The following is a 25,831-nucleotide window of genomic DNA, read 5'->3' as shown; positions in this document are numbered from 1 at the left end:
GGTGGAACTTTTGGGATCACTTAAATATACTATCATGTCATCTGCAAATAGTGATATTTTGACCTCTTCTTTTCCGATCTGTATCCCCTTGACCTCCTTTTGTTGTCTGATTGCTCTGGCTAGAACTTCAAGAACTATATTGAATAAGTAGGGAGAGAGTGGGCAGCCTTGTCTAGTCCCTGATTTTAGTGGGATTGCTTCAAGTTTCTCTCCATTTAGTTTAATGTTAGCAACTGGTTTGCTGTATATGGCTTTTACTATGTTTAGGTATGGGCCTTGAATTCCTATTCTTTCCAGGACTTTTATCATGAAGGGGTGTTGAATTTTGTCAAATCCTTTCTCAGCATCTAATGAAATGATCATGTGGTTTTGTTCTTTCAGTTTGTTTATATAATGGATCACGTTGATGGTTTTCCATATATTAAACCATCCCTGCATGCCTGGGATGAAGCCTACTTGATCATGGTGGATGATTGTTTTGATGTGCTCTTGGATTCGGTTTGCCAGAATTTTATTGAGTATATTTGCGTCGATATTCATAAGGGAAATTGGTCTGAAGTTCTCTTTCTTTGTTGGGTCTTTGTGTGGTTTAGGTATAAGAGTAATTGTGGCTTCATAGAAGGAATTCGGTAGTGCTCCATTTGTTTCAATTTTGTGGAATAGTTTGGATAATATTGGTATGAGGTCTTCTATGAAGGTCTGATAGAATTCTGCACTAAACCCGTCTGGACCTGTGCTCTTTTTGGTTGGGAGACCTTTAATGACTGCTTCTATTTCCTTAGGAGTTATGGGGTTGTTTAACTGGTTGATCTGTTCCTGATTTAACTTCGGTACCTGGTATCTGTCTAGGAAATTGTCCATTTCCTGAAGATTTTCAAGTTTTTTTGAATATAGGCTTTTATAGTAAGATCTGATGGTTTTTTGAATTTCCTCTGAATCTGTAGCTATGTCTCTCTTTTCATTTCTGATTTTGTTAATTTGGACACACTCTCTGTGTCCTCTCTTTAGTCTGGCTAAGGGTTTATCTATCTTGTTGAGTTTCTCAAAGAACCAACTTTTGGTTCTGTTGATTCTTTCTATGGTCCTTTTTGTTTCTACTTGGTTGATTTCAGCTCTGAGTTTGATTATTTCCTGCCTTCTACTCCTCCTGGGTGTATTTGCTTCTTTTTGTTCTAGAGCTTTTAGGTGTGCTGTCAAGCTGCTGACATATGTTCTTTCCTGTTTCTTTCTGCAGGCACTCAGCGCTATGAGTTTTCCTTTTAGCACAGCTTTCATTGTGTCCCATAAGTTTGGGTATGTTGTACCTTCATTTTCATTAAATTCTAAAAAGTTTTTAATTTCTTCCTTTATTTCTTCCTTGACCAGGTTATCATTGAGTAGAGCATTGTTCAATTTCCAAGTATATGTGGGCATTCTTCCCTTATTGTTATTGAAGACCAGTTTTAGGCCGTGGTGGTCCGATAGCATGCACGGGATTATTTCTATCTTTCTGTACCTGTTGAGGCCCGTTTTTTGACCAATTATATGGTCAATTTTGGAGAAAGTACCATGAGGAGCTGAGAAGAAGGTATATCCTTTTGCTTTAGGATAGAATGTTCTACAAATGTCTGTTAAGTCAATTTGGCTCATGACTTCTCTTAGTCTGTCTACGTCTCTGTTTAATTTCTGTTTCCATGATCTGTCCATTGATGAGAGTGGGGTGTTGAAATCTCCTACTATTATTGTGTGAGGTGCAATGTGTGTTTTGAGCTTTAGTAAGGTTTCTTTGTGTTCTCTTAGGGTATGTATGACATCTGTCCAGGATCTTCTGGCTTTCATAGTTTCTGGCCAAAAGTCTGGTGTGATTCTGATAGGTCTGCCTTTATATTTTACTTGACCTTTTCCCCTTATTGCTTTTAATATTCTTTCTTTATTTTGTGCGTTTCGTGTTTTGACTATTATGTGACGGGAGGTGTTTCTTTTCTGGTCCAATCTATTTGGAGTTCTGTAGGGTTCTTGTATGCCTATGGGTATCTCTTTTTTTAGGTTAGGGAAGTTTTCTTCTATGATTTTTTTGAAGGTATTTACTGGTCCTTTGAGCTGGGAGTCTTCACTCTCTTCTATACCTATTATCCTTAGGTTTGATCTTCTCATTGAGTCCTGGATTTCCTGTATGTTTTTGACCTGCAGCTTTTTCCGTTTAACATTATCTTTGACAGTTGAGTCAATGATTTCTATGGAATCTTCTGCTCCTGAGATTCTCTCTTCCATCTCTTGTATTCTGTTTTGTATCTACAGCTCCTTGTCTCTTCTTTTGGTTTTCTATATCCAGGATTGTTTTAATGTGTTCTTTCTTGATTGCTTCTATTTCCATTTTTAATTCCTTCAACTGTTTGATTGTGTTTTCCTGGAATTCTTTCAGGGATTTTTGCGATTCCTCTCTGTAGGCTTCTACTTGTTTATTAATGTTTTCCTCTGTTTCTCTAAGGGAGTTCTTCACGTCTTTCTTGAAGTCCTCCAGCATCATGATCAAATATGATTTTGAAACTAGATCTTGCTTTTCTTGTGGGTTTGGATATTCCATGTTTGTTTTGATGGGAGAATTGGGCTCTGATGGTGCCATGTAGTCTTGCTTTCTGTTGCTTGGGTTCCTGTGCTTGCCTTTCACCATCAGATTATCTCTAGTGTTACTTTGTTCTGCTATTTCTGACAGTGGCTAGACTGTCCTATAAGCCTGTGTGTCAGGAGTGCTGTAGACCTGTTTTCCTGTTTTCTTTCAGCCTGTTATGGGGACAGAGTGTTCTGCTTTCGGGCATGTAGTTTTTCCTCTCTACAGGTCTTCAGCTGTTCCTGTGGGCCTGTGTCTTGAGTTCACCAGGGAGGTCACATGCAGCAGAAAAGTTGGTCTTACCTGTGGTCCCGAGGCTCAAGTTTGCTCGTGGTGTGCTGCCCATGAGCTCTCTGTGGCGGCAGCAACCAGGAAGATCTGCGCCGCTGTTTCCAGGAGCTTCAGTGCACCAGGGTTCCAAATGGCGTTTGGTGTTTTCCTCTGGAATCAGTAATGTGTGCAGAGTGCAGTCTCTTCTGGTTTCCCAGGCGTGTCTGCCTCTCTGAAGGTTTAGATCTCCCTCCCATGGGATTTGGGTGCAGAGAACTGTTTATCTGGTCTGTTCCTTCAGGTTCCGGCGGTGTCTCAGGCGCAGGGGTCCTGCTGCTCCTGGGCCCTCCCCCACGGGTACCCAGAGGCCTTATACAGTTTCCTCTTGGGCCAGGGATGTGGGCAGGGGTGGGCAGTGTTGGTGGTCTCTTCTGCTCTGCAGCCTCAGGAGTGCCCACCTGACCAGGCGGTGAGGTCTCTCTCCCACGAGGTCTGGGAGCAGAGAGCTGCTGCGGGCCGGGATCTGCGGGTGTGGGACTCCTGGTAAACAAGGAAGTGCCCGGTCCTAGAGGAATTCTGCCTCTGTGTGTCCCGAGTTCACCAGGCAGGTCTCTTGCAGCAGAAAAGTTGGTCTTACCTGTGGTCCCGAGGCTCAAGTTTGCTTGCGGTGTGCTGCCCACGAGCTCTCTGCAGTGGCAGCAACCAGGAAGATCTGCGTCACCGTTTCCAGGAGCTTCAGTGCATGATGGAAACTTTTAAATGTGAGGTGCCACTCAAACTTTCCCCATAGCCAAATTCCTTAATGTTTAAATGGCCAAATCAGCAAAGGTCAAGAAGCCTGGGACAGTTTGCACATGAGGGAAAACTAACAAAGGACAAAGCAAGTAATGGTGGCAACATCATTCAGAAATCAAAAGTGCCACGAAGTTAAAGAGTGTGGTGGTAGATATGGAGAACAAGACATTAGAAGATTGGTATAGGTATTTCCCAAGAATGTAGACATACAAGTATAAAATTATATAAATACATATGTGTAGAGGGATCTGATAAAAGTCTAAAGAATTCAAAAATTAAAAATAGAATTTGTAAAATAAATAGGAAAAATTATTAAAAAAATTATTAAAAATTGTGGACTGAAAAACATAAAGTTGCAGGTTGGAAGTCTACTAGGTATGGTAAAATGTTGGAAACAAGCAAATCACAAGACTACAGAGGACAGTGGATCATAAAGGGATTCTAGGGACCAGAAAGGAATTCTAAGTCACCAGAGGCCAGATAGAAAAGGCATGAATGTATTTCATATTTCTCCAAAGATATCTTAGATAACACACAAAGGTCCATTTCAAATATTGAAGGGTGTGGGGGAATAAAGACATGCTCAGATACACAAGTCACAAAATTCTACTTCCAACTGGCATCTCATAAGTAATTTATTGGATTCTGTGTTCTTCCAAAGCCAAAAAAATACAGGAACTGAGTGGCAGGCTGAAGGCAGGAGAGAAATGATCAGGGAAGTATATTGAGCATTGGGCACAATTATGCCTCCTGAAAGGGAGTATAGGCCACTAAGAAAGCCAGAAATTGAGTAAGTACTAACTATGTAAGAATTAAACTAAGGGAAAGAAACCATATCCAGAAATGGAGGATAATTTCTTATGCTTGTTTAATGAATAAACTGTGAATGCAAATATTTGTGGATATAGGATAGGAAGGTTATATTTGGATGATGGGCAGAGGAGGAAAAGTAAGAAAACTGATCTTTTATGGCCGGAAATAACAATTTATGCTTAAAATAGGAGAATGCACAGTGTAATCTGTGGTTCTTTTGCATGCATTCTTTCTTTGAGGTAACCCTAGCTTTAGCTGTAATGGTGACATGGTTTCCTCCTCCCACTTCTCCCACTGTTATCACCTTGTGTCCCTAGGACACATGTATGAAAGCTGAGGTAGCAACATTGTTGTAGTCTGTTGATTATTCTCTAGATTTGTCTAGTTTTTGTATGGATGTCATTATTCTTCTGTTCCAAGATCTTGTCCAGATTACAACATCATGTGTACTGTTGCTTGTCATTACCTTGCTCTGCTGTGTGATAGTCTTTATCTGGTTTTTTTTATGACTTTGGCAGTTTTGAGAAATAGTTCTTAGGCATTTTGTAGTATGTCTGCCAATTTTGGCATGTCAGATGTTTTCATTCAGTACTAAATAGAGATTCTGTGAGATTAGGAAGATAGGTGTAGGAGAAGAATGCCCTTCTAGCACATCCTTTCAGGATGCAACCACATCTGCATGACCTCACTGCCAGCACACAACGGGGCAGTCTGGAGCTGGTATGGAGTTAGTGTCTGCACATATCACCAAGGAAGGTGTGCTTTTCTGCTGCAGTGTTTTCTGTTTCTGTGTACTAGGATGGACTCATTTATCTCACATATATGCACATTCTTTAAAACTGGGTTTTGTTATTGCAATACATTTCAGTTTAGATTGTTCTACACATTACACAAAATTCCTTTGTTATTTTAGAAGTTCTTCAACTTTTAACAAGTTACATGTCCTGTTTTCTTTGCCCTCATCTGAAAATCAGCCGTTTTTCCTACTATCTTTGGTTCCAGGTTCTTAGAGACCAATATAGTATTTGGAGACATAGATAAGAATGAATAAATATATATACATATATATACACATATATTTTAATGTATATATTCATGTTTAGAATAAGGAATTTAAATAAGAATATAAATAATTCTCCAGTTTCTTATGAAACAAAAATAACCATTTTACCTTAATACTTTAGTACAAAAATGCCCCTAAGTTTAAAGATTAACAATTCATAATTTTGTTTGATACTAGCATAATGAAAATAGGAATAAGATGAAACAAATATGTGTTCCAAAAGAAACAAGTGCAACATGAGGGAAAGAACGTAATATATGTTTAGTACTAAAAAATAAGTTGTTATGCATCATGCTTGTTTAACAGAGGCTTTAACCACTCCCAATCCTACACAGACTACACAAAGTGGTTTATTAACAGCTGGCTTTAAATTTTCAAACACATTTTTTCTATTTAGTTTTAATCACATGTAATTTGTGAATGAGATTATTATTTGCCTTGTTGCCAACTTTTATAGGAACCAAAGGAAGCATGGGAGGAGTGGCTATTCTAGATTTAATGTTGTGATATTAAACTCTGAGAACTCGATTTTCCTCTACAGTTGAACATGGTGCAACCTGTGTTGCACACAATGACATACTATCTGACAACTAGAAACAAGTATTTAAGAATATCCAATATGGATAAGCTAATAAAACATGATGCCAAATAAAACATGCCAATTATAGAGCACCACATAGTATAAATATATGATTTAGGGTTTTGTAAAGTGCGTTGAATATTCACATCTACAAAGACAGTTGGTTGATAGGTGGTTGCTGAGGTATGGGGTAAAGCTAAGTATGTGTATTTAACCAATTAATTAACAGTGGGTTTCCTTTGGAGATGATAAAACAGTTGTAACATGAGTTGTGGTTATGAATTACATATTTGAAAGGCCTAACACTTTGTAAAATAACTACTACAATAATTAGGATTGTGCATAATGGATGTCTGCTTAATACAAATGAAACAAACTCTAAAGGTCTCCTTGCGTTTCAGTGTTCACAAGAGTTTTTTTCAAACTGGAGACATATTGTTGACTGTCAGCAAGAGAATAATAGATTCTACAGTCTATTATAGAACAAAATGCTAGCTTATTATAAAAGGAAATGAACTTTTGGCATAGACAAAAAGGTAAACTGAAAAAATGCAAGTTCTATAATGGAATGATTTAGAAGGTTCTAGAATATATAATCTATGAACATTCAAGTCAGATTAGTGGTTTTTTATTTGAACCCTAAATTAGATAAGGTGTCTGACATCAGGGGAAATGAGTAAGGTGGGGATTTGGGGAACGATTATGAACAATATTCTAAAAATATTTTAGAGTGCTATTTCTTTCTGGTTTTATAGAGGTGTGGGATATACATTAGCATTCATTGGGCAAGTAATCAATTCATATTGTAGACCTACAAATTCCTAGAATGTTCTGTTTGAGGCATTATATTAGAAGGTTGAGACATCAATGAGGCAAAAAAGTCAAAGTTCATGCCCTATAGAATTTATAATGTAGTGTAGGAAATGAGTCAAATAAAATAAACAAAGTTACCTTGAAAGTGGTATTTGCTATGAAAAATAATAAAATGATGCAAGAAAAGTGTGGAGTATTAAAGAAAGTATGAAAAGTATTGTATTTGAAATTAGGGTGGTAAGATGAACATAGACCCATAATAGTCTAGGCGAACATAGGTGACCAATGCGAGAAGTGTTGAAACTGGAGAGAGTATATTGGAATATGGTCATTGTACAATATATACTTGTATGAACATGGCATTAAGTAACACAGTACCATGTACAATGAATAGACACAATAAAGGATTTTACAAAAGGATGCTCATGAAATGACCTAATGTGAAGATTGCACTGAGTCAGATTTCAAAGACAGCGATGAGTAATCCAGATACCTGTATTGGGGAACCAGACACAAGGCATGAAAACAATCCTGGGAGGTCAGAGGATTGTCATGTACACGCTGAATAAAATGGTGAACCACATGGCAGTGTTAGTTGCATTTTTGTACTAGAAACAGCAGGGAAAAGGAGTGTAGCTACAGAAAATGAGACAAAAGAGCCCCCGCCAAATCCCAAGAAACAAATGCTGGCTACCAGTCTCAGAACATGCGGCAGGCCTGAGGACTTGGACCTCTTGTAAAGAACCAATAGGACTAGACATACAGGATAAGAGGAAGAAAAGGTCTAGAATAATTTTAACTCTTCTTTCTGTGGTCCTTGGGAGGGAAGTATATGAAAACAGGAAAAAAACATAAAAGAATGATTTTAAGGTATTGATGTAGTAAGATTTTTGGCTAGTACTTCATGGATTCTATTTTCTTCCACCCTTTCAATGCCCTAAGACTAGGTAGGAGAGAAAAAGGATAGAGGGGAAAGGGGATGCAGTTATAACTAGACTTCTTATGGCTCATTAGGGGCATCTAATTCCTTGGGGGCAAGGTTGATCTTCGCTGTCAGGATATCGGATTTCTTCCTTATAAAACATAAACATATCTATACATATCTTTTGAAATGTTGAAAGGAATAGTATGTTATATTCTTTATCAGACTACTTTTGTAAGTGTTGAATATATTGCTGTTTATTTTTCTATGTTCTGTTTCATAGCCTTAAGTGTTTCAAACGATCTGAATGTATAAAACCAGTCAATGCCCTACAAGGTGTGATGCTGCATTATACACACAACCATGTGCATATATTAAATTCTGTCTGTCAATTCTGCTTGGGATCCTTTGGTCTTTGGGTAACCCAATATATTACTTGTAAATCTGAGGAAGAATCTTAGTAAACTCTTGAAAATGAAAAAAATTTCTTCCTTTTGATCCTTTTTTATAAACGACTCTTTAACAAACCGTAACCAATAGCATTCAATTACCAACCTAAGAACAACCCTCCAAATCTCAGGGCCCTAACACTTTATATACAGTCGGAAGAGTCCCCAGATTTCCAAATGTCACACACTTGCAGAAATTATCTGAGCTGGCAAAATCACACCCCTATTAGAGCATGAGGCAAATCATAGTCAGCTGCTGTGGTCAATCAGAAGTAGCATCACATACCACACCTGGGATTAAAATGAAAAGACATTCTTATAGTATTTCTGTGGTTTTAAAGAAACCAAAATTCTCATTACCCATTGAGACTTTAAATTAGAAAAATGAGTTAAACACCAACTGAGAGAAAAGATGCAGAGCGAAGTTGCTGTTTGGGCTCTCGATAAGACTTCTGATTTTCAAACATTGTATTTCTAGATGATATACAAATATTGTGCTGAGTTCTTAGGAGTCCTGACTCTAACATTGTGGTACACTGTATATAACTACTCTTCTAATAGCAGAGAGACTGACAAAATTCAAAACCAGATGTAGGGCTTGCTCAAATATTCACATAACTTTGATATACAAAGCTCTGTTGCAGGGTTGCATAGCCATGTGTTTTTGATGTGTGAGCAGTGGGAAAGAGAACATTCATGTCTTGAATTGAAAAGTTGTTAAAGGCATCTTGCGCCTCACAGCTTGGATGCAGTGTTCCACTTGGGTATAATTCACAACTTTCCTGTACACTAAATCTTTTATATGCAGAATCAAGCATATGAAATATTAAACACATTATATTTTTGGCAAGACCAATGCCAAAACAACCCACCCAATTATGTATCATTCATCAGACAATGTGTTCAAGCTTAAGGCATAAGTAGTAAGTCAGCCAGGACATATCACGGGTTTTGTGCTCTGGAAACAAGAAGCAGTTAGAAACAGCAATTAGTGAGCATTAACTCTTTCTATGACACTTTTCCATTTTTTTTCAAAATAAAATTTACGTGTTCACAAAAAAATTTTGACTTCCAAAAGGTTAAAAAAAAAAAGAAAAACTGATTATTCACTTACTACTTCTCCCCATGCAATTCAGTGATTTTTAAAAATTTTCCACATTTTAGTTTATATTGCTTGTTATGGTGAGTTACAAATTCTCTGCTCCAGTTAAGGGCATGTACCTGGTCTCAGGATCATGACAGGGTTGACTAGTCAGTAAGGAACTTCAGGTCTAACTCCTACTCACCTATTTATATAACCAATCATCTTGCTAACCGTGGGTTGGTATGTGCACATGGGTTTGTGTGTGTGTGTTTGTGTGTATGTATGTATATACATTTATAATGTATTATATATATATATATAGTGTGTGTGTGTGTGTGTGTGTGTGTGTGTGTAACAGATATATAACATAATTTAAGTTCAGATGTGGCTTAGTGGTCTCATAGCACTGGCCTATAATACATAAGACAAAAGTACCAAAGAATTCTCATGTCCATCTCCCTTAAACAAAGTCACAGATTTTTTGCTAAATTAACACATGAGACTACGTTTAGATAGCAATCAGTGAGTTTTGCCTATTTATAAAACATCGTACTTTGAGATTTTAAAGACAGTGAATAGGTTGCATCATTATAAAAGACTGTATAAGTACTCCACGTCTCCTGGAGGCACATCCTAGGAGGGGTCATGCATAAGAATGGAGGAATCTAAATTCACAAATAATCTTTGATTTCTATTAAAGACAATTTCAATTGCTCATGTTGAAACAAACATGGAGAACTAAGCTTAAAACAGAACTCTTTTTTTTAAAAAACAGAACTCTTTAAATTCACTGAAGTTATAGAATACTGACTTTTTAACAAGTTATTAGAGGCACAGGGAGAAACTAGTCAGTGGGGAGTATGTGAATATACATCCCAACCCAAGTAGAACACAATCTGGAGTGACAAACGCAGACAGATATAACAGTAAAATGAGATCCGATCTGAGGATTGATGTGATTAAAAAGTTTGATGGAAATCTATATATTCCAGAAAGAAATGAGGTAAACTTCCAGTGATTGGAGATGCAGAACTTGAAAACAATCATCTTATAGATTTGAACGGATGGTCGGAAGGAGGCGAGCACTGCCTGGTGGGTAAGCCCAATATGGAAGGCTGAATAAGAAAGCCAGGAATCGACATTGGCAATTAGAAAGGAAGAGGAAGACATTAGATCGATACCACAGGACAGGCTATCAGCATTCTTCGAGTGAAAATAACGAAGGAGCAAATGAAGAGTAACAGGGTGAGTAATGCCAAGCTGTAGAGACCTCTAAATGCCAGAGCAAACAATTTGAGCTACGGCGGGACATTTAAAAGCCTGTGTGCCAAGATGGATCACTGTTGGTACTATGGTGAAGGGAAGATTGATATATAGAAGGGGAAGAAGTATGTTAGTTGTTTCTACATTTGCAGAGAGTAATGACATGAATTGCTAAACTGTGAGTAGAAAGCGAAAGGAAGGAATTAATAGGAGAGAGGCTGCACGGCAGCATTGCGAGTTAAAGCAATTAATTCACGTTGGTAAGAAAAATGCAGACAATGAAAATTACTCTTCAATTTCCAGTGTGTAAAGCAGCCAGGGCATTGGTGCTTTTGAACCAACATAAGAAATATGGACAGATAAGGATCAACTTGCAAAGAAAGGCAATTAGCTTAGTGTCAGGCATCAGGCTGGCAGAGGCTGGCAGGGCATCAGGTAGAAAAGCAAAGCAAGTGGATAAATGATGTTTTCTTCTGACAAAACAGATGTCAGTACTGTGGTGCAAGAACATTTGCCATTTGATGTATCCCTCACTTAACCTTGACTGGTTGATGAATTGCAAATAATGAACAAAGACAGGGCAGGGTTTGTGCCTTAGTGCTGACAAATTCAAGCATTTGTGTGTTGATATCATGTAGTATTATTGTATATTTTATTATAGGTATACATAACACATATTTCATATACATTATATAATACTTAGTGTCCACTGAAGTGATATAAGCTTTTAGACTCCCTAAATATCCTTGAGGCTCTGATCTACCTGTTGAGTTGCAGGGCAGTGGGGTCATGTGGCAACGCCTGTGAACTAACTGCATCCTGGCCACTGTGTTTCGGACATCAGGCGCTTCAGTCACTTGAAGAGCTGGTTAGTACATGACTTCCAAGTCTCAACTCATGGTCTCTGGTTGGGGAAGACTGCTGGGGGTGCATATAGGAATTTGCATTTATGGGTTTGGGGTGGGGGTTCTGCTTCAATGCTCCAGAGTGCACACTGCAAAAGGTACTGTGCTAGGACAAGAGATTGTAGATAATGTCCTGAAGAGTTACTCTCAGAAGATAACCTGTCACCAGTGTTTTCCAAACTACCAGATTACTTATACATTTAATTCTTGAGTGTCTATTTCCAATTCAGTGACTTTTAATCCTTAAACGTGGAGCTTGAGGGTAAGCATTTAGTAAGTCTTTGTGAAAGGTGATTTAAAAGTTTCTGAAGTGTGGGGGCCCTCAAACAGTGGTGAGAATTTTAATTAGCTTTGGGAAACTGAGCCAGGAGTCCTTTATTTGTGCTGGAAGAACAAACCCATAGTGAAGACATGCATGGACACTAATTAGTTACATGGCTTCGGATAAACCACTCTGCCTCCTTTTTATATAAACTTTGCATTGTTACAATCAATTGATTTAGACCAGATCTATATTCCCTTTCTGCTCCATAATTGAAATTAATTTGGGGAACATGAGTCAAAACACAGTCAGAAAAACAAGTTCTTGTTAACTGGAGATGTCAAAAAATGTGTTTCATTGATATGACATAGCACCAGATAACTAGATGAACAGACAGGTATGCAGACAGACAGACAGACAAATGTTAGATTTATAGATAGATGATAGATAGGTAGGTAGGTAGATAGATAGATAGATAGATAGGTAGGTAGGTAGGTAGATAGATAGATAGATAGACAGACAGACAGGCAGACAGACAGATAGGAGATAGTGTTCAAGGCAGAATAGGCTCAGAATCAGGAGTGTCCATCCCCGGAATCTCGGGTCTCTGTTCCTGGACTTGAAATGAGTTTGAAGGGTGGAGTGTGTGAGAGAAGAAATGTTCAAATCCTGTAAGCTTTGAAGCAGAGAACTCCGGTGCTAATTGTCTTCTCCTTTTCTTTCATTTACTCACCCTGGGCCTTTAGACTATACCTATATCTAGAGCATATCTTCTTTCCTTAGAAAATCCTTTCTGCAAATGCCTTCGCAGACAATCTCTGAACATGCAGACGACTCTCCTAGGCAATCCTCAATCCAATTAAATTGACAAGATTACCATCATACAATAGTGTTAGTTTTGATTTTCATTTGTTAAACTGTCCAAACATCACTCCCCATTCTGATGTGCTCTCTCGATAGACTTAATCGATTACCAGCCATTTCTGACTTAAAAAATCATTAATGGGCAAAGTATTTTCTGGGTGACATTGAAGCTCATGTTTCAGGACTGCTGGATTCTATATGACAATCAGTATAGCTTTGATTTCCATTGGAATACATTTGAAAGAATAATTTTCAAGTTAGACAATAAAATACATATTCAAATGTATATTAAAATTGAATATACATTTATATATTTCTACCTTCATGACAATGAGTGTGTTCAGTCATAATAAAACAGAATTTTACAGATGATAGGTAGATTCACATGATAAACATAAATATATGGTGTGTGTTAGATATATAGATGATGGATGTAGAATAGCTGATACATTGATAGATGATAGATAAGTAAATAGACAGACAGATAGAGGGAAGATATAAGTATTAAATTGCTAGTGGATAGGTAGGCAGAAAATGGTGAGAATAAAGAGAAATTGCAATCCTGTGCTCTGTTTGTATAAATAGGAGTTTGTAAATCAAGAGTTTTTGTGCCAAAAGATGACACCATGGCAAACATTATGATCTTCTCAAAAATATTGTTTTAAAAACAGAATGAACATATGATATAAGAATTTCACTTCTGAACATTAATCATTTTGAATTCAAAGCAAGGATTCTAATAGACAATTGTATAGCTGTTTTAATGGAAGCATTAGTCATAGTATCCAAGAGGTAAAGGTTTTCCAAATGTATACTGATGGTGAATAGACATGCACAATGTGATGTATAATTTCTAGCATGAACTTTTCTCATAACCATCATGGAATAATGATAGTTTTTACTTTTTCAGGTAGCCATGGCAATTAATTGAACAAAACAAAACAAAGCAAAACAGAACAAAGATGGTTGTGATAATGGCTGTAATATTTCCTGGCAGGAGGGAGAAGTGGGCCATAGGATCTTCAACAGTGATTTCACAATTTCTGCTCTCTTCTGCTCTCCTATGTAAGGCTTCAAGTGGTTTTGGGAGATGCCAGTGCATACAAGCACAGAAGATCAGCTGAGCAGAGACCTTATGGTACAGCCTCCAGGAAGTCATCATCCTTGATGTGCTGGGAAGTTTCAGTGATGCAGCTGTTTGGGGTTCACCTATACTCTTTTAAGGAACCCTCTACATGGGATCTACACAAGCTCAATAAACTTTCTGGGCTTTGCCAATTCAGGTTTGGGTAGAATTGTACTATGGCTTGCTGTTGGTACTTTATCTGGGGTGAAAAGACATTTGTTATGTCTTCCTTGGAAAAGCTGACAGAACAACATGAAATGAATACTATTAAACATTAAAGTAGAAGGGATTGCCGATATATGTAGTAACATGAGAACTGTCAGGACACTTTAATAAGTAACATAAACCAGTCGCAAAAAGAAGGTATGTGGCCCCATTTATATGGGTTATTTATAATAATCAAGCCCATCGAGATGAAAGGCAAAATGGCAGTGACAGTGGACTGGGGGCAGGATTAATGGGGCATTGCTAATGAACCTAGGAGTTTTAGTTTTACATGACCAAGCTCAGAAGTTGGATGGTGGTTATACAATGTGAATCTATTCCCAGTTCTTCAACTGCATACTTAAATTCCTCAAATGCTAAATTTTATATCACTTGTCCTTTAGCCAGATTTAGAAATTAAATTAAACCTTTTAATAAAAATATATGGAATTAACAAAATGGTTCAGTGGGTAAAGGCATTTGCTGCCAACTCTGAAGTACTGATTGAATCCCTAAGTTCCACATGGCAGGAAGAGAGAAAACTATCTTTGGCAAGTTTTCCTCTGATCTCCTGATCACCACCATAGCAACATGGCATGTGTGTGCACACACCGTAAATATACAAAGAAATATAGTTTAATTTTTATGCTAAATGTTATACAAAAAATGATATGACAGGTCCAATTAAATTGCAAACCAATGCCTTATGATTTCAAAAGTGAAGATCTATCTATCTTAGTTGCTGACCTATTGAAAATGTGCTTCTCATATAGAGATCCTAATATCTCTTACTATGTAAAATAGAAGAAACAAAAGGAAGCAGATGATTTTATTTCCGTCAAAGATAAGTATGATTTTATTTTGTAGCATATTTGTTGCCCCAAAATACTCATTCACTCTATTTCTCAGCCTGAGCTGGTGTCAGACTGCAGAGCTATAAAGGATTTTGCAAAATAGATTGATTTAAGATAAGAAAAATAATGGTTATGGATATTTGATGAGTGAGAAGGATTTGTAATCAGAAGCTCTCGTGTCCAAGACAACAATGAGTTTTGAAATGTGAGAACAGAAATATAGGCAGGGGATCATGGTCTTTGTGTATCACTGGAGGACTGAATCAAGCAGTTGAGAAGAAAATCCCAAGTACAACAATGAACTTGGATGGAGTAGAAGGATGGGGGAGGAAAGGGAGGGAGGAGTGACTTGTTATGAATTTAAAAGGACATCTAGAAGTTGGGGTCTACAGGGCACAAATGGTGTCTATTCAGTTTCCTGACCACCAGTGCTAAAATTTCAAAGTGCATGTTAAAGGCCTTCCCTCGTGCAAGAGAAACAAGCACACAGGACAGCCTGACAGCTTCATTAGAAAATGCACACAGAGAAGCGTTTCAAACTGTTGAGGCTTTTCATCATGTATCACGTTTTAAAATCCTCACCCCTGTGTTCAGTCTTAGGGATAGAAATGTAAACAGTGAATGGATTAAAGACATATTTACAGAACCATTTATTTTTTTCTATTCTTTGCCAAGTAAATGCCGTTCTGTGAAAATACTGGCTGCCAAAAGAAGTGTGCACTCAGTGCACACCGGTGCATGTGGATTTACAGCAGAACATGACCAAACATCACTTTCTGTCATTGCTTCTGCTTCCCTGGCAGCAGAGGTGCAGGCGTGGAAATGGCCAGGAAGATAAAAACCATGAACGGTGAAGGGAAGATAGAGACAAAAGACTCCAGCTTGATTCATATTGGAAGAAAGCTTGGCTAAGTGCCACAAGGTGGGACCTTGGTTAGTCAGGGAGCTGAGGCAAGATGTCAAGTTCAAGGCTTGCCTAGGTTACAGAGGAGATTCAAGCCAGAACCTATCATTTTAAAATGCTTTTTTAAATGTAAAAGGAGAGGGCTGGAGACGCAGCTCAGTGGGAGAGTGCCATTTATAATACGCTAATAGAAATGAACAAAGTAAAGACTTGCTGTCCTAATAGCTGTGCACAATATGCCTTTAAAGTATTAAATCTCAACTCGATAGCACTCCAGCTGGCTCCAGATCCCAGTCTCCAACTCTGGCAGACTCTTGCGCTACTGGAGGCCATACCTGTACTAGGAGCCTCAGTCCCTAGCAGCAGCACCTCAACCCACCGACTTGGGCTCCCTAAAACTTCAGCAGAGGTCTCCTGTTCAACTGAAAGGCACATTGAGACTCAGAACCTCATGTACCTGGAACATCAAAGGCTATACTTGTATACAGAACCTCAGAGGTCACGCCAGTTCCCAGAGTACCAGAAACTTAGAGGCAACTTGAGTACCTAAGAGGTCACATGAACTACCAAAACCCTAGTGGAGACACATGGTCACCAGAATCATAAACCACTCAAACAGAAGACAAGGGGAAAAAAAACCTATCAGACAGAAATAAACTCAGAAATCTGCACTTAGACCTATAATAACCCTAGTCCAAATGACTAGAGCATAAGAACCTAATTGACAACATCCAGGGTTATATGGCATGACCAAATCCCATCTATCCTACTCGAGCAATCTCTGGATATTCCAACACAGCTGAAGCACAAAAGAATTACTTTAAATTCAAGCTTTTGAGATGGTAGTGTCTTGGAAAGAGAAAATTATCAAATCTTTTAAAGGCATCCAGTAAAACACAAACAAACAGGTGAAGGAAATGGATAAAACTACCTAAGATCTGAAAATGGAAATAGAAGCAATAAAGAAATCACAAACTGTAGGAATCCTGGAAATGGAAAATCTGGGTAAGGAAGCAGAAACTACATAAGCAAGCATCATCAGAAGGATACAAGAGATGGAGGAGAAACTATTAGGTACAGGAGATATGGCAGAAGAAATTGATATGGTGGTCAAAGAAAATGTTAAATCTAGAAAAGATCCTAACACAAAACATCCAGGAAATCTGGGACACTATGAAAGGACCACACCTAAGAAAAATAAGAATTAAAAGGAGAACCCAGAAAATATTTCCAACAAAATCATGGAAGAAAATTTACTAACCTAAAGAAAGAGATGCCTATAAACGTGTTACAGAATACCAAATAGATTGAACCAAAAAGAAAGTCCCTTTTGTGATACAATAATCAAAACACTAAATGTACAGAAGAAAGGAAGCACATTAAAAGCTATAAGGAAAAAGGACAAGTAAGATCTAAATTACACGCAAGTTCAAGGGAGAATTTAAAAACCAGAAGGGTCTGGAGAGATGTCTTCCAGATTCTAAGAGACCACAGATGCCAGCACAGACTGCTATACCCAGCAAAATGTTCAATCACCGTAGATGAAGAAAGTCAGATATTGCATTGCAAAGTCAAATTTAATCAGTATCTATCCGTAAATCCAACCCTACAGAAGGTACTTGAAAAAAAAAACCCAAGGTGGTTAACTGTACCAAAGAAAACTGTCTATAAATAATTTCATGCCAGAAAAACCAAAATAAGGGAAACACACACACACACACACACACACACACACACACACACACACACAGACACACACAGACACACACACACACAGACAGACACCATCCACAACAACAATAATAACAACAACTGGATTTAACAATCATTAAAGAAAACACAGACAATAAATAATTTCATCCAAGAAAAACTAAAAGATGGGAAACACACACACACAGACACACACACATACACACACACAGACACACACCATCAACAACAACAACAACAACAACAACAACTGGATTTAACAATCATTAATATCTCTCAACATGGAGTCAATTCTAAATGAAAGACAGAGGCTAATAGAATGGATGTGAAAACAGAATCTTTTCTTATGCTACATACAAGAAACATACATGAACATCAAAGATAGACATTACCTCATAGTAAAAGGCTGGAAAAGATTTCTAAGCAAAAAGGTCCAAAGAGTAAGCTTGTGTATAATTCTGATATCTAATAAAACAGACTTCCTCCCAAAATTAATCACAAGTGATGGGGAAGGACACTTCATACTCATCATCAGAAAAATCCAGAAATATGACATCTCGTTTCTGAACATCTATGTCACGAATGCAAGGCACTTACGTTTGTAAAAAGAACATTACTAAAGTAAAACTACAGCATGTGGAGACTTCAACACCCCATTCTCACCAATGACATTATCCAGACAGAAATGAAAAAGAAAAATAATGGATCTAATAGATGTTTTGACTCAAATGGCCCTAGGAGGTATCTACAGAACATTTCACCCAAACACAAAAGAATATACCTTCTTTCCAGCACCTCACAGAAGTTTCTCAAAAACCGACCACATTTTCAGTCACAAAGCAAGTCTCAATAGATACAAGAAAATTGAAACAATCCTCTGTGCTCTGATCACCATGGATTGAAGGTGGATTTCAACAACAGAAACATCATGTAGCCTATACATTCATGAAAACTTAGCAGCTCTCTACTGAAGAATCACTGAAATAGAGAAATAAAGAAATTTAGAAATAAAGAAATTAGAGACTCTCTAGAATTCAATAAAAATGAATGCCCAACATCCCCAAACTTATGGGACCCAATGGAAGCAGTGTTAAGAGGAAAGTTCATAGCACTAATTACCTTAATAAATAATTGGGGAGATCTTATACTAGCAACTTAAAAGTACACCAGAAAGCTCTAGCACTAAAAAAGGAAACACAGTCAAGAGGAATAGATGTGAAGAAATAATCAAACTCAGACCTGAAATCAATAAAACAGAAACAAAGAGAAAAAAATACAAAGAATCAATGAAACGAAGAGTTTTTTTTTCCTTTGGAAAACAATTCAAGCAATTTATCCAAAGTAACTAAAAGGCAGAGAGAGAATATCTAAATTCACAAAATCTGAAACGAAAAGAGAATAGAACAATAGACACTGAGGAAATTCAAAGAATCATTAGGTCATACTTCAAAAGCCTGTACTCCACAAAATTGGAAAATCTAAAAGAAGTGGACAGATGTCTTGATAGTCACCACTAACCTCTGGTGTGAGGTTCTCGTCATTTACTGATTACTGACCCTGACTGCTCTCCTTGCTACGAGGTTAACTCCAGGGAAACATTATTCCCATTTCTCTTGACTACAGTGGCTGATACACAGAAGATACTCAAGAATAGCTGTTAACCTCCTGAAAAACTCAATTACATGTCTCAAATTATATATCTTTAATACTTGTGCAAAAATCCCCAGGCAGAGCACAGAAGCCAGTTACTTTTAGTTTAATTGGGATGCCTCAGTATAGGTAAATGTCTTGCAAGAATCCGAACTCTCAACTTTCTGTTCATTTACACAGCTGTCTCTGGTAAGGCAGAACAAAGAAAACCAAGGGGATCAGGATAGGCTTTCCAGGAGAGGAAACTGGTAGCTCAATTAAGAACAAGTATAGCCCAAGACGTTAATGAGATCTATTCGCGGTTATGGATTGTGAGGACTGTTTTTACAGTGATGAGAGCTTCTCTTCGAGACAGTTCCTGCGGGTATGGATTTCTGTCAAAGATACGACAGAAGAATTTTACTCTTTTGTGGACCATTGACCTAGCCTATCTCTGAGGGTTTTTTTTTTCTGCCTGCACAAATTAGAAACCATCGACAGATAACAGCAAACAGCTATGTGAGCTGAGAGGACAGTTTCTGGACAAAGAATCCACACTCAGGTTTCATTCCAGTCAGCATTTCAGGAACCTACAGTGAGAGCTTTAGTAGGTGAGGAGGTTAGTGCTGGTGATTGGTTTTGCTTTTTAATAAACTGCAAATCTTACATGCCGAACCCGAATACATGTCATTATTCCTACCTATCCTGTGATTAGCCAATTTCAACTGCCTTTGCTTTTGTGAAAGAAATCTACAAACTTGTCTCATCTTCACTGGGTTCCTGTGCCCTTCCAGTGAGGGCAGAGGACACATGTGAAGGTTTGACTTACCCTCTTCACCTGATTAACTTTCCCCATCAGCTGAACTTCAGAAAACAGACAAACAATGCTTTCTATTTTTCCTACTGGTTTTTAAATTATACTACAATTTTAAGTTAAAGGAGGAAGTGGTATACGATACAGTTTTGCAACTACAAATTCTTCATTTATCTATTCTTTCATTACTCTCACAAACTATTCTAAAAGATAGGTTTACAGTTCTGCTCATATTATTTATTGAAGCTTTATATATATAATATTATTTCATCACTATTACTTATTTAATTTTAAGTTTTTGAGAATTTTGTTATGTGACCCAGGCTGGGCTAAAACTCCCAATCCTAGACAACACAGGTGCATTTATTTAATGTTGACAAAACCTGTATGAGGTAGGAATTCTTTTCATCATGACAAAACTTTCAAAGCCCAGAAAAATTCTAAAATAGGCTTATATTTGTAGACTTTGTTGTAAAAATCAAGCTGGACTTAAACCCAGGATGGCAGGACTTCTCAGTTCATGCTTCTTTATCCCACCTGCAATATTTTTGTCTATAAGTAAAGAGAGATATTCGGGAAAAAAGACCTGTAGCTTGCCTATCACCCTTCACAGTAACACCCTATTAAAAATCTCATGACATCTGTTGCTATTTAAATCATGATTTATATCTCTCGGATCTCCCTCACCAGACTCCAGCTACTAAGCCAGGTGACCTTTTCTTTGATGCTAAACTAATCTTTACTTTCTACCTAGGGACCTGGTACGGATCTAGTACTTAGCAAATATTTGAAAATGGATATATTAATGCATGAGCGAATACATGTTTGTTTTAAAGTACTTTATTATTTATGTCTGATGAAAAAAATGAACTATCTCCAGGCAACTTTCCCTCTTAAAACATAATAAAATTAAAACATAAGAATTTATATTTATACTCACATTCAAAAATAGTATTTCTGTTTTTCAGCAGTGTGACATAATACTAAAGGACTAATGAGGATCTCTTCTAACAGAGCACATAGTCTTTCATGAAAGAACTCCTTCCAAAATGTAAGGTTCATTTTTGATGATAGATGGTAGATGAAGGAAAATTATTTTTTCAAACCATTTAGTAGATTATTGACATGCTCAAATTACTTTCCATTCTATGAGTACCTACATAATAAACCCAAAGTATCAATCCTGTTCCTCTTGCCCCAATATATACACTTAAACACATACTGGTCCACTCTCTACTCCCACCCCCTTATTTTGATAATGCCATGTTTATCTTCTAGGAGTCAATGATCCTTTTGAGAAAGACAGAAAGGTCCTATTTCCTATCAACACTTCGCCTTTTGAAATTAGACTTCCATAGTGAGGGCAAAGTTTTCACAGGTTGCTTCAAACAGAGCAAGGTGACTTTCTTCCTCAGCGGCCTCTGCTAACATGCTAAGAATGTTCACTTTACTGTAATTATTGTTAATATTTATAGAGAAGATTACATGATAAGCATCAGTTCTCAAGACAATGATGCTAACACGACAATGGCAAGGATTATTTAAGTTGATTCCTGAGAGCCATACTAAATCCAGAGGCAGAGAAACCAGAATAGTAAACCCTTCTTCCAGCGAGCTTTTGCCTTCTGAGCAGAAAGCTCACACATGGGCTGTGAACTCTTCTGATATGGAAACTCCTAGGGAAAGTGAACGTTACTGCTGCCGCTGTTCAGATTCAATCCTTTGTTGGTTACTTTGTTCATCCATAGCTGCCTACTGAATACCAACCACAGCTAGTTACTGGTCATAATTTTAAACAAAAATCTACCCAATTCGATCATGGAGACTGCTGCGAACATGAATTGCTTATGTACATTTGTAAATAAACTAGATTAAAAAAGATTAGTTTTTAATTTTTTCCTTTTATAAATGTGAAAACACTTTTCTAAGTCCTTCAAACATATCTACTTCTAAATGATGATTATAGAAAAATAAAATGATAAAGATTTTCATTTGGGAAAACAGAAAGTCATTCACAGGAACCTTATTTGTTGACAAAATTAAATTTTTTCCTAATAGCTTTAGATAATCACAAGTAAGATAAAGTTTAGTATAAAAACAAGTGCTGTGCTGAAAGCACCCCAAGTTATTGAAATGAATTGGATAACATGAATGACAGTTGGGATGGGATTTGGGAAAACATATTTAATTTTTATGTTTATAAGTTCTTAATCCTTTTCTGAACAAAATAACACTACCAGAGTTTAGTTTTGGATTTCCAAGGACTTCTTATTATTGGGTTATTGGGGAGACATTACAGGGAACCTGGAGTTTCCTTTATGAGAATGCTGAGTTGCTCAGAGATCTTCTTTAAAAGAATAAAAATATAATTTAACTAAAAATTCAATGTCTGAGTTATCATAAGAAGGAAGAAATAAATCTCAACTTAGCCATGAGCACATTTTAGACAAGCTGATGAAGACCATAGATGAAGAGCACAGTACCTTTTGAATGCCTGCTTGGGACTCCAGAACATTGTTTTCTGAGCCATTGCTTCGGTTGATCATCCTCCACATCTGGGAATACATGCTGTCCCTCTCAAAAGGATTCAGCCCCTTCATGCGAACATGCTGATATACTGCGGAATCCAAGACTGTGCCATAAGGGATATCCGTTTGCTTGGACAGATCCTGAAGAGACCTTGGTTATGGGAGAAAAGAGAGACATCAAAGAGAGTGCTGACTATTGTCAAGTAGAAATAAAACTGAAGGAACAAAAGGGCCATTTATCCAAAGTCAGATGCTATCCAACTCTTCTTTACTTTCTTTCAATATTGAAATGTAATGGTTAAGGAGGACTGCCTTTAAGTTACACATGGCAATTTACCAAGAGACAGCATCATTAGCAAAGTGAAGGTGAAGTTTTAGTACTAATGCTTCCTTTGTGTTTGGAGGCTTCATGGGGAAAATTGAGCAATCTCATCAAAGTAGTGGCAAATTAGCAGTGACAAATTTAGTTGTTCATCCGTTTCCCTCAGTGACAAGGGTTTAATGCTTTTATAGCATAATTGTGTTTTACATAAACAGCATGTTTTCAAATCGACTAAATACTTAAAATCTACTGTTTATAATAGTCATTACTCTGTGGATAATATATAATGATAAGCAAGTGACATACATTATCCTCACTAGAATGCCTTACATTCAGAACTATTTCACCAAGTTCCAGAGGAGGTGGCTTCAGAAAATAAATGAACCATGACACACAGTCAGTGAGGAACAGAGCAAGGATTCAAACACAGAGCAGGAATCGCTGGAGGTCAGTGTTCCACTTCATGATGCTGATGCATCTATGTTTCCTCAGCTCTTTTTTTTTTTTTTACCTATGATATGTTCATGCATGAGTGTGTGTGTTGTGTGTGTGTATATGCGTGCGCGCGCGCGCGCGCGCGTGTGTGTGTGTGTGTGTGTGTGAGTGCACGCGCGCACACATATTTGTGTGCATACAGAACAGGAGATGGAGAGAAAGAAGAAAACCTGGAAATGAAGAAGAGAAAGAGGCTGGATAGAGGAAGGGAATAGAGAGACAACGACAGAGAAAAAACTGCTTTTGTTAAATTCAAACAGGACCCAGTAATGAATGAATTTATAGTTTTTATGATAATATTCTAAAAGTTCAAAACACTCTGATCCAAAAACAGAATTTTTTTGTCTAAGGCTATATGTTATGTTCTTAAATTTGTGTTGTTGTTGTTGTTATTGTTTATTTATTTGTAAAAGAAAAATCTATTTGGGAGTTTCAGGCAAGATAGTAGAATAGAAGCTAAGCAAATTCAGTGACTGATTATAGTTTGGGAACTAAATGGAATAGGAATATTTAATCACTCCATCTGCTACTTCTCCAAGTCCTGGGTTTGACTTATCACTCAAACTATCTTTATCCTTGTTTCTTCTCTTTCACTGTCTCTTCCTAACATAATAAAACAGCCAACACTTTTACTGTTGTGAATACCTTAACTCTCCAGCAGGGTCTGGCCTCTCACATTCCAATGTAGGGTAAGACAATTGGTTGGCTGGCCAGTCCCATGTGTACCTCAATATACAGCTTGGTTTAATTGGAAATTCATGGATTTGGTCATATTTCCTCACAGTTCTCATGTGTAATAGAATTAATTCCTCTACCATTGGATCAAAGAATGTTCTCTACATTGAGAAGACTGGAAAAAAATAGCTTCCACCTTCATAGTGATATGTCTCCCCAGGCAAATGGGGAAAAAAGACTCCTACCTGAAAATCTACAAAGGTGACTGGAAGGGAATTTGTAGAAGGGGTTCTCAGTAACTGTTACCATGGACAGTACCAGTGCCATAGGAAAGATGAAGCTGTGCTTTTGAAGCTTAACATAACCTCCAAATAGAACTTCGGGTACCACACAGTTACCAACACTGTAAGAACACAGCAACTTGGAGAAAGTGGACAGTTTGTGAGGTGGTTATCTAGAGCCCACAGAATAAAGTAAGGAAAGCTCCAATCACAAGTGGACCTGGAAACCCACATAAGAATAATGGGGCCCTGTCATATGAATAGAAGCATAGTCTAGGGACTTTAGTGGATCAGCCAAAGAGAAGAATTAAACAGTCAGACACCTGGACCCCCAATTTGTTTAAATTTCCACCCACTTGTTCTTTTCCAGTACACAACAAAAACACAAAACTCCAGGTGAAAATCTTTGCCTTTCAAAAATAACTCTGAGTACAAATGACCACAATTTACTCATCAAAAGTGAAACAGTTTGGATTAGATGACAGAACCCTTCTTTCTTTTTCTCCAAGAAATGAAACTTATGGTGAAAAGAAGATAAAGGACTCTAAGCTAAGGAAACCAAAAAAAACCAATCAAGTGTTGCTGTGTTAACATCTGATGAAATAGAGTCTTATTGGGAGAGATAAAGGGAGATTGAAAGGTACTGACCCATCAGAAAAACCATACTTTCAAATATATATGTACCAAATAGAGGCCCATTCAACTTCTTAAAGCAAATGGCACAAGATTAAAAATCATAGATTAACCCACACAAAGTAAATGACTTCTATATTTCACTCTCAGTGTTTGATAGATCAACTGTACAAAAGATGAATGAATAAACACTGACTTAAGTGACATCATAGAGCAAATGGAACTAAAAGACATCTACAGACCATTTCACCAAGTTGCCAAAGAACGCACATTCTCTTCAGCGCCCCAGGGGACCTCCTTTAACATAGATCACATACTAGCAAATGTCAATAAAGAAAACTGAAACTCTCATCTGTATTCTGATCACTATAGGATGATAAAACTGGATGTGTTGCAGGATATTTGATCATATCGTAAACCCCTAAATTGTGATATTTACTGGAAAAAACCTGCATTTACTTGTAGTGTGGCTCAGCCTTAGCACACACCTTTAGTGCCAGAGCTTTCTGCTTGAATAGTGTGAACAGGATTTAATAAAGTCAGCTATAGGTGGAGCGAGCAACCAGTTGACAGAAAAACACAGCATTATTAAGAAAGAAAAATGTAGAAGTAAGAAAAAAACCATGGAGAGTAAGAGGGGTTAGGAGGATGGATAGAGACACACAGGAAGTCAATAGGAGGAACATTCAGTTCGAAGGAGGTTGTTTGAGAAGGCAGACAGGACATTCCTGGTGGGATGTCAGCTAAGGAGGAAGGTCACCTGAGTGCTTTCTCTGGCTTTCTGAGCTAGCAGGCTTTTACTCTAGCATTGAGCTCTTGCGTCTACATTAGTAAAATCTAATAACTGAGATTTTGTTTAAAAAAGTAGATGTGAAGGGCAAGAGAAACCAGATAAAGCACATAAATTCATGGAGACTAAACAAGATAGTAGTGATTGGTAGCAAGCCACTTTGAAATCAAGAAGGAAACTTAAAATTCCCTAGAAC

At 37.5% G+C, this 25,831-nt stretch overlaps 1 protein-coding gene across 2 annotated transcripts in view; it reads right to left on the bottom strand.

Moving 5' to 3' along the window:
- The window catches only part of Grid2 (glutamate ionotropic receptor delta type subunit 2), a 1,491,717-nt gene that overhangs the window by 229,555 nt on the left and 1,236,331 nt on the right, over positions 1–25,831 (bottom strand). For both annotated transcript variants that reach the window (XM_087659390.1, NM_024379.2), the window contains 1 exon segment: positions 22,395–22,590. In XM_087659390.1, the coding sequence (XP_087515516.1) occupies positions 22,395–22,590 (196 nt within the window).

This window comes from Rattus norvegicus, chromosome 4 (genome assembly GCF_021556685.1).
Source record: "Rattus norvegicus strain SHRSP/BbbUtx chromosome 4, alternate assembly SHRSP_T2T, whole genome shotgun sequence".
Classification (NCBI taxonomy): domain Eukaryota; kingdom Metazoa; phylum Chordata; class Mammalia; order Rodentia; family Muridae; genus Rattus; species Rattus norvegicus.
Note: the sequence above shows the minus strand (reverse complement) of the source record. Positions and strands in the feature narration are given on the sequence as shown.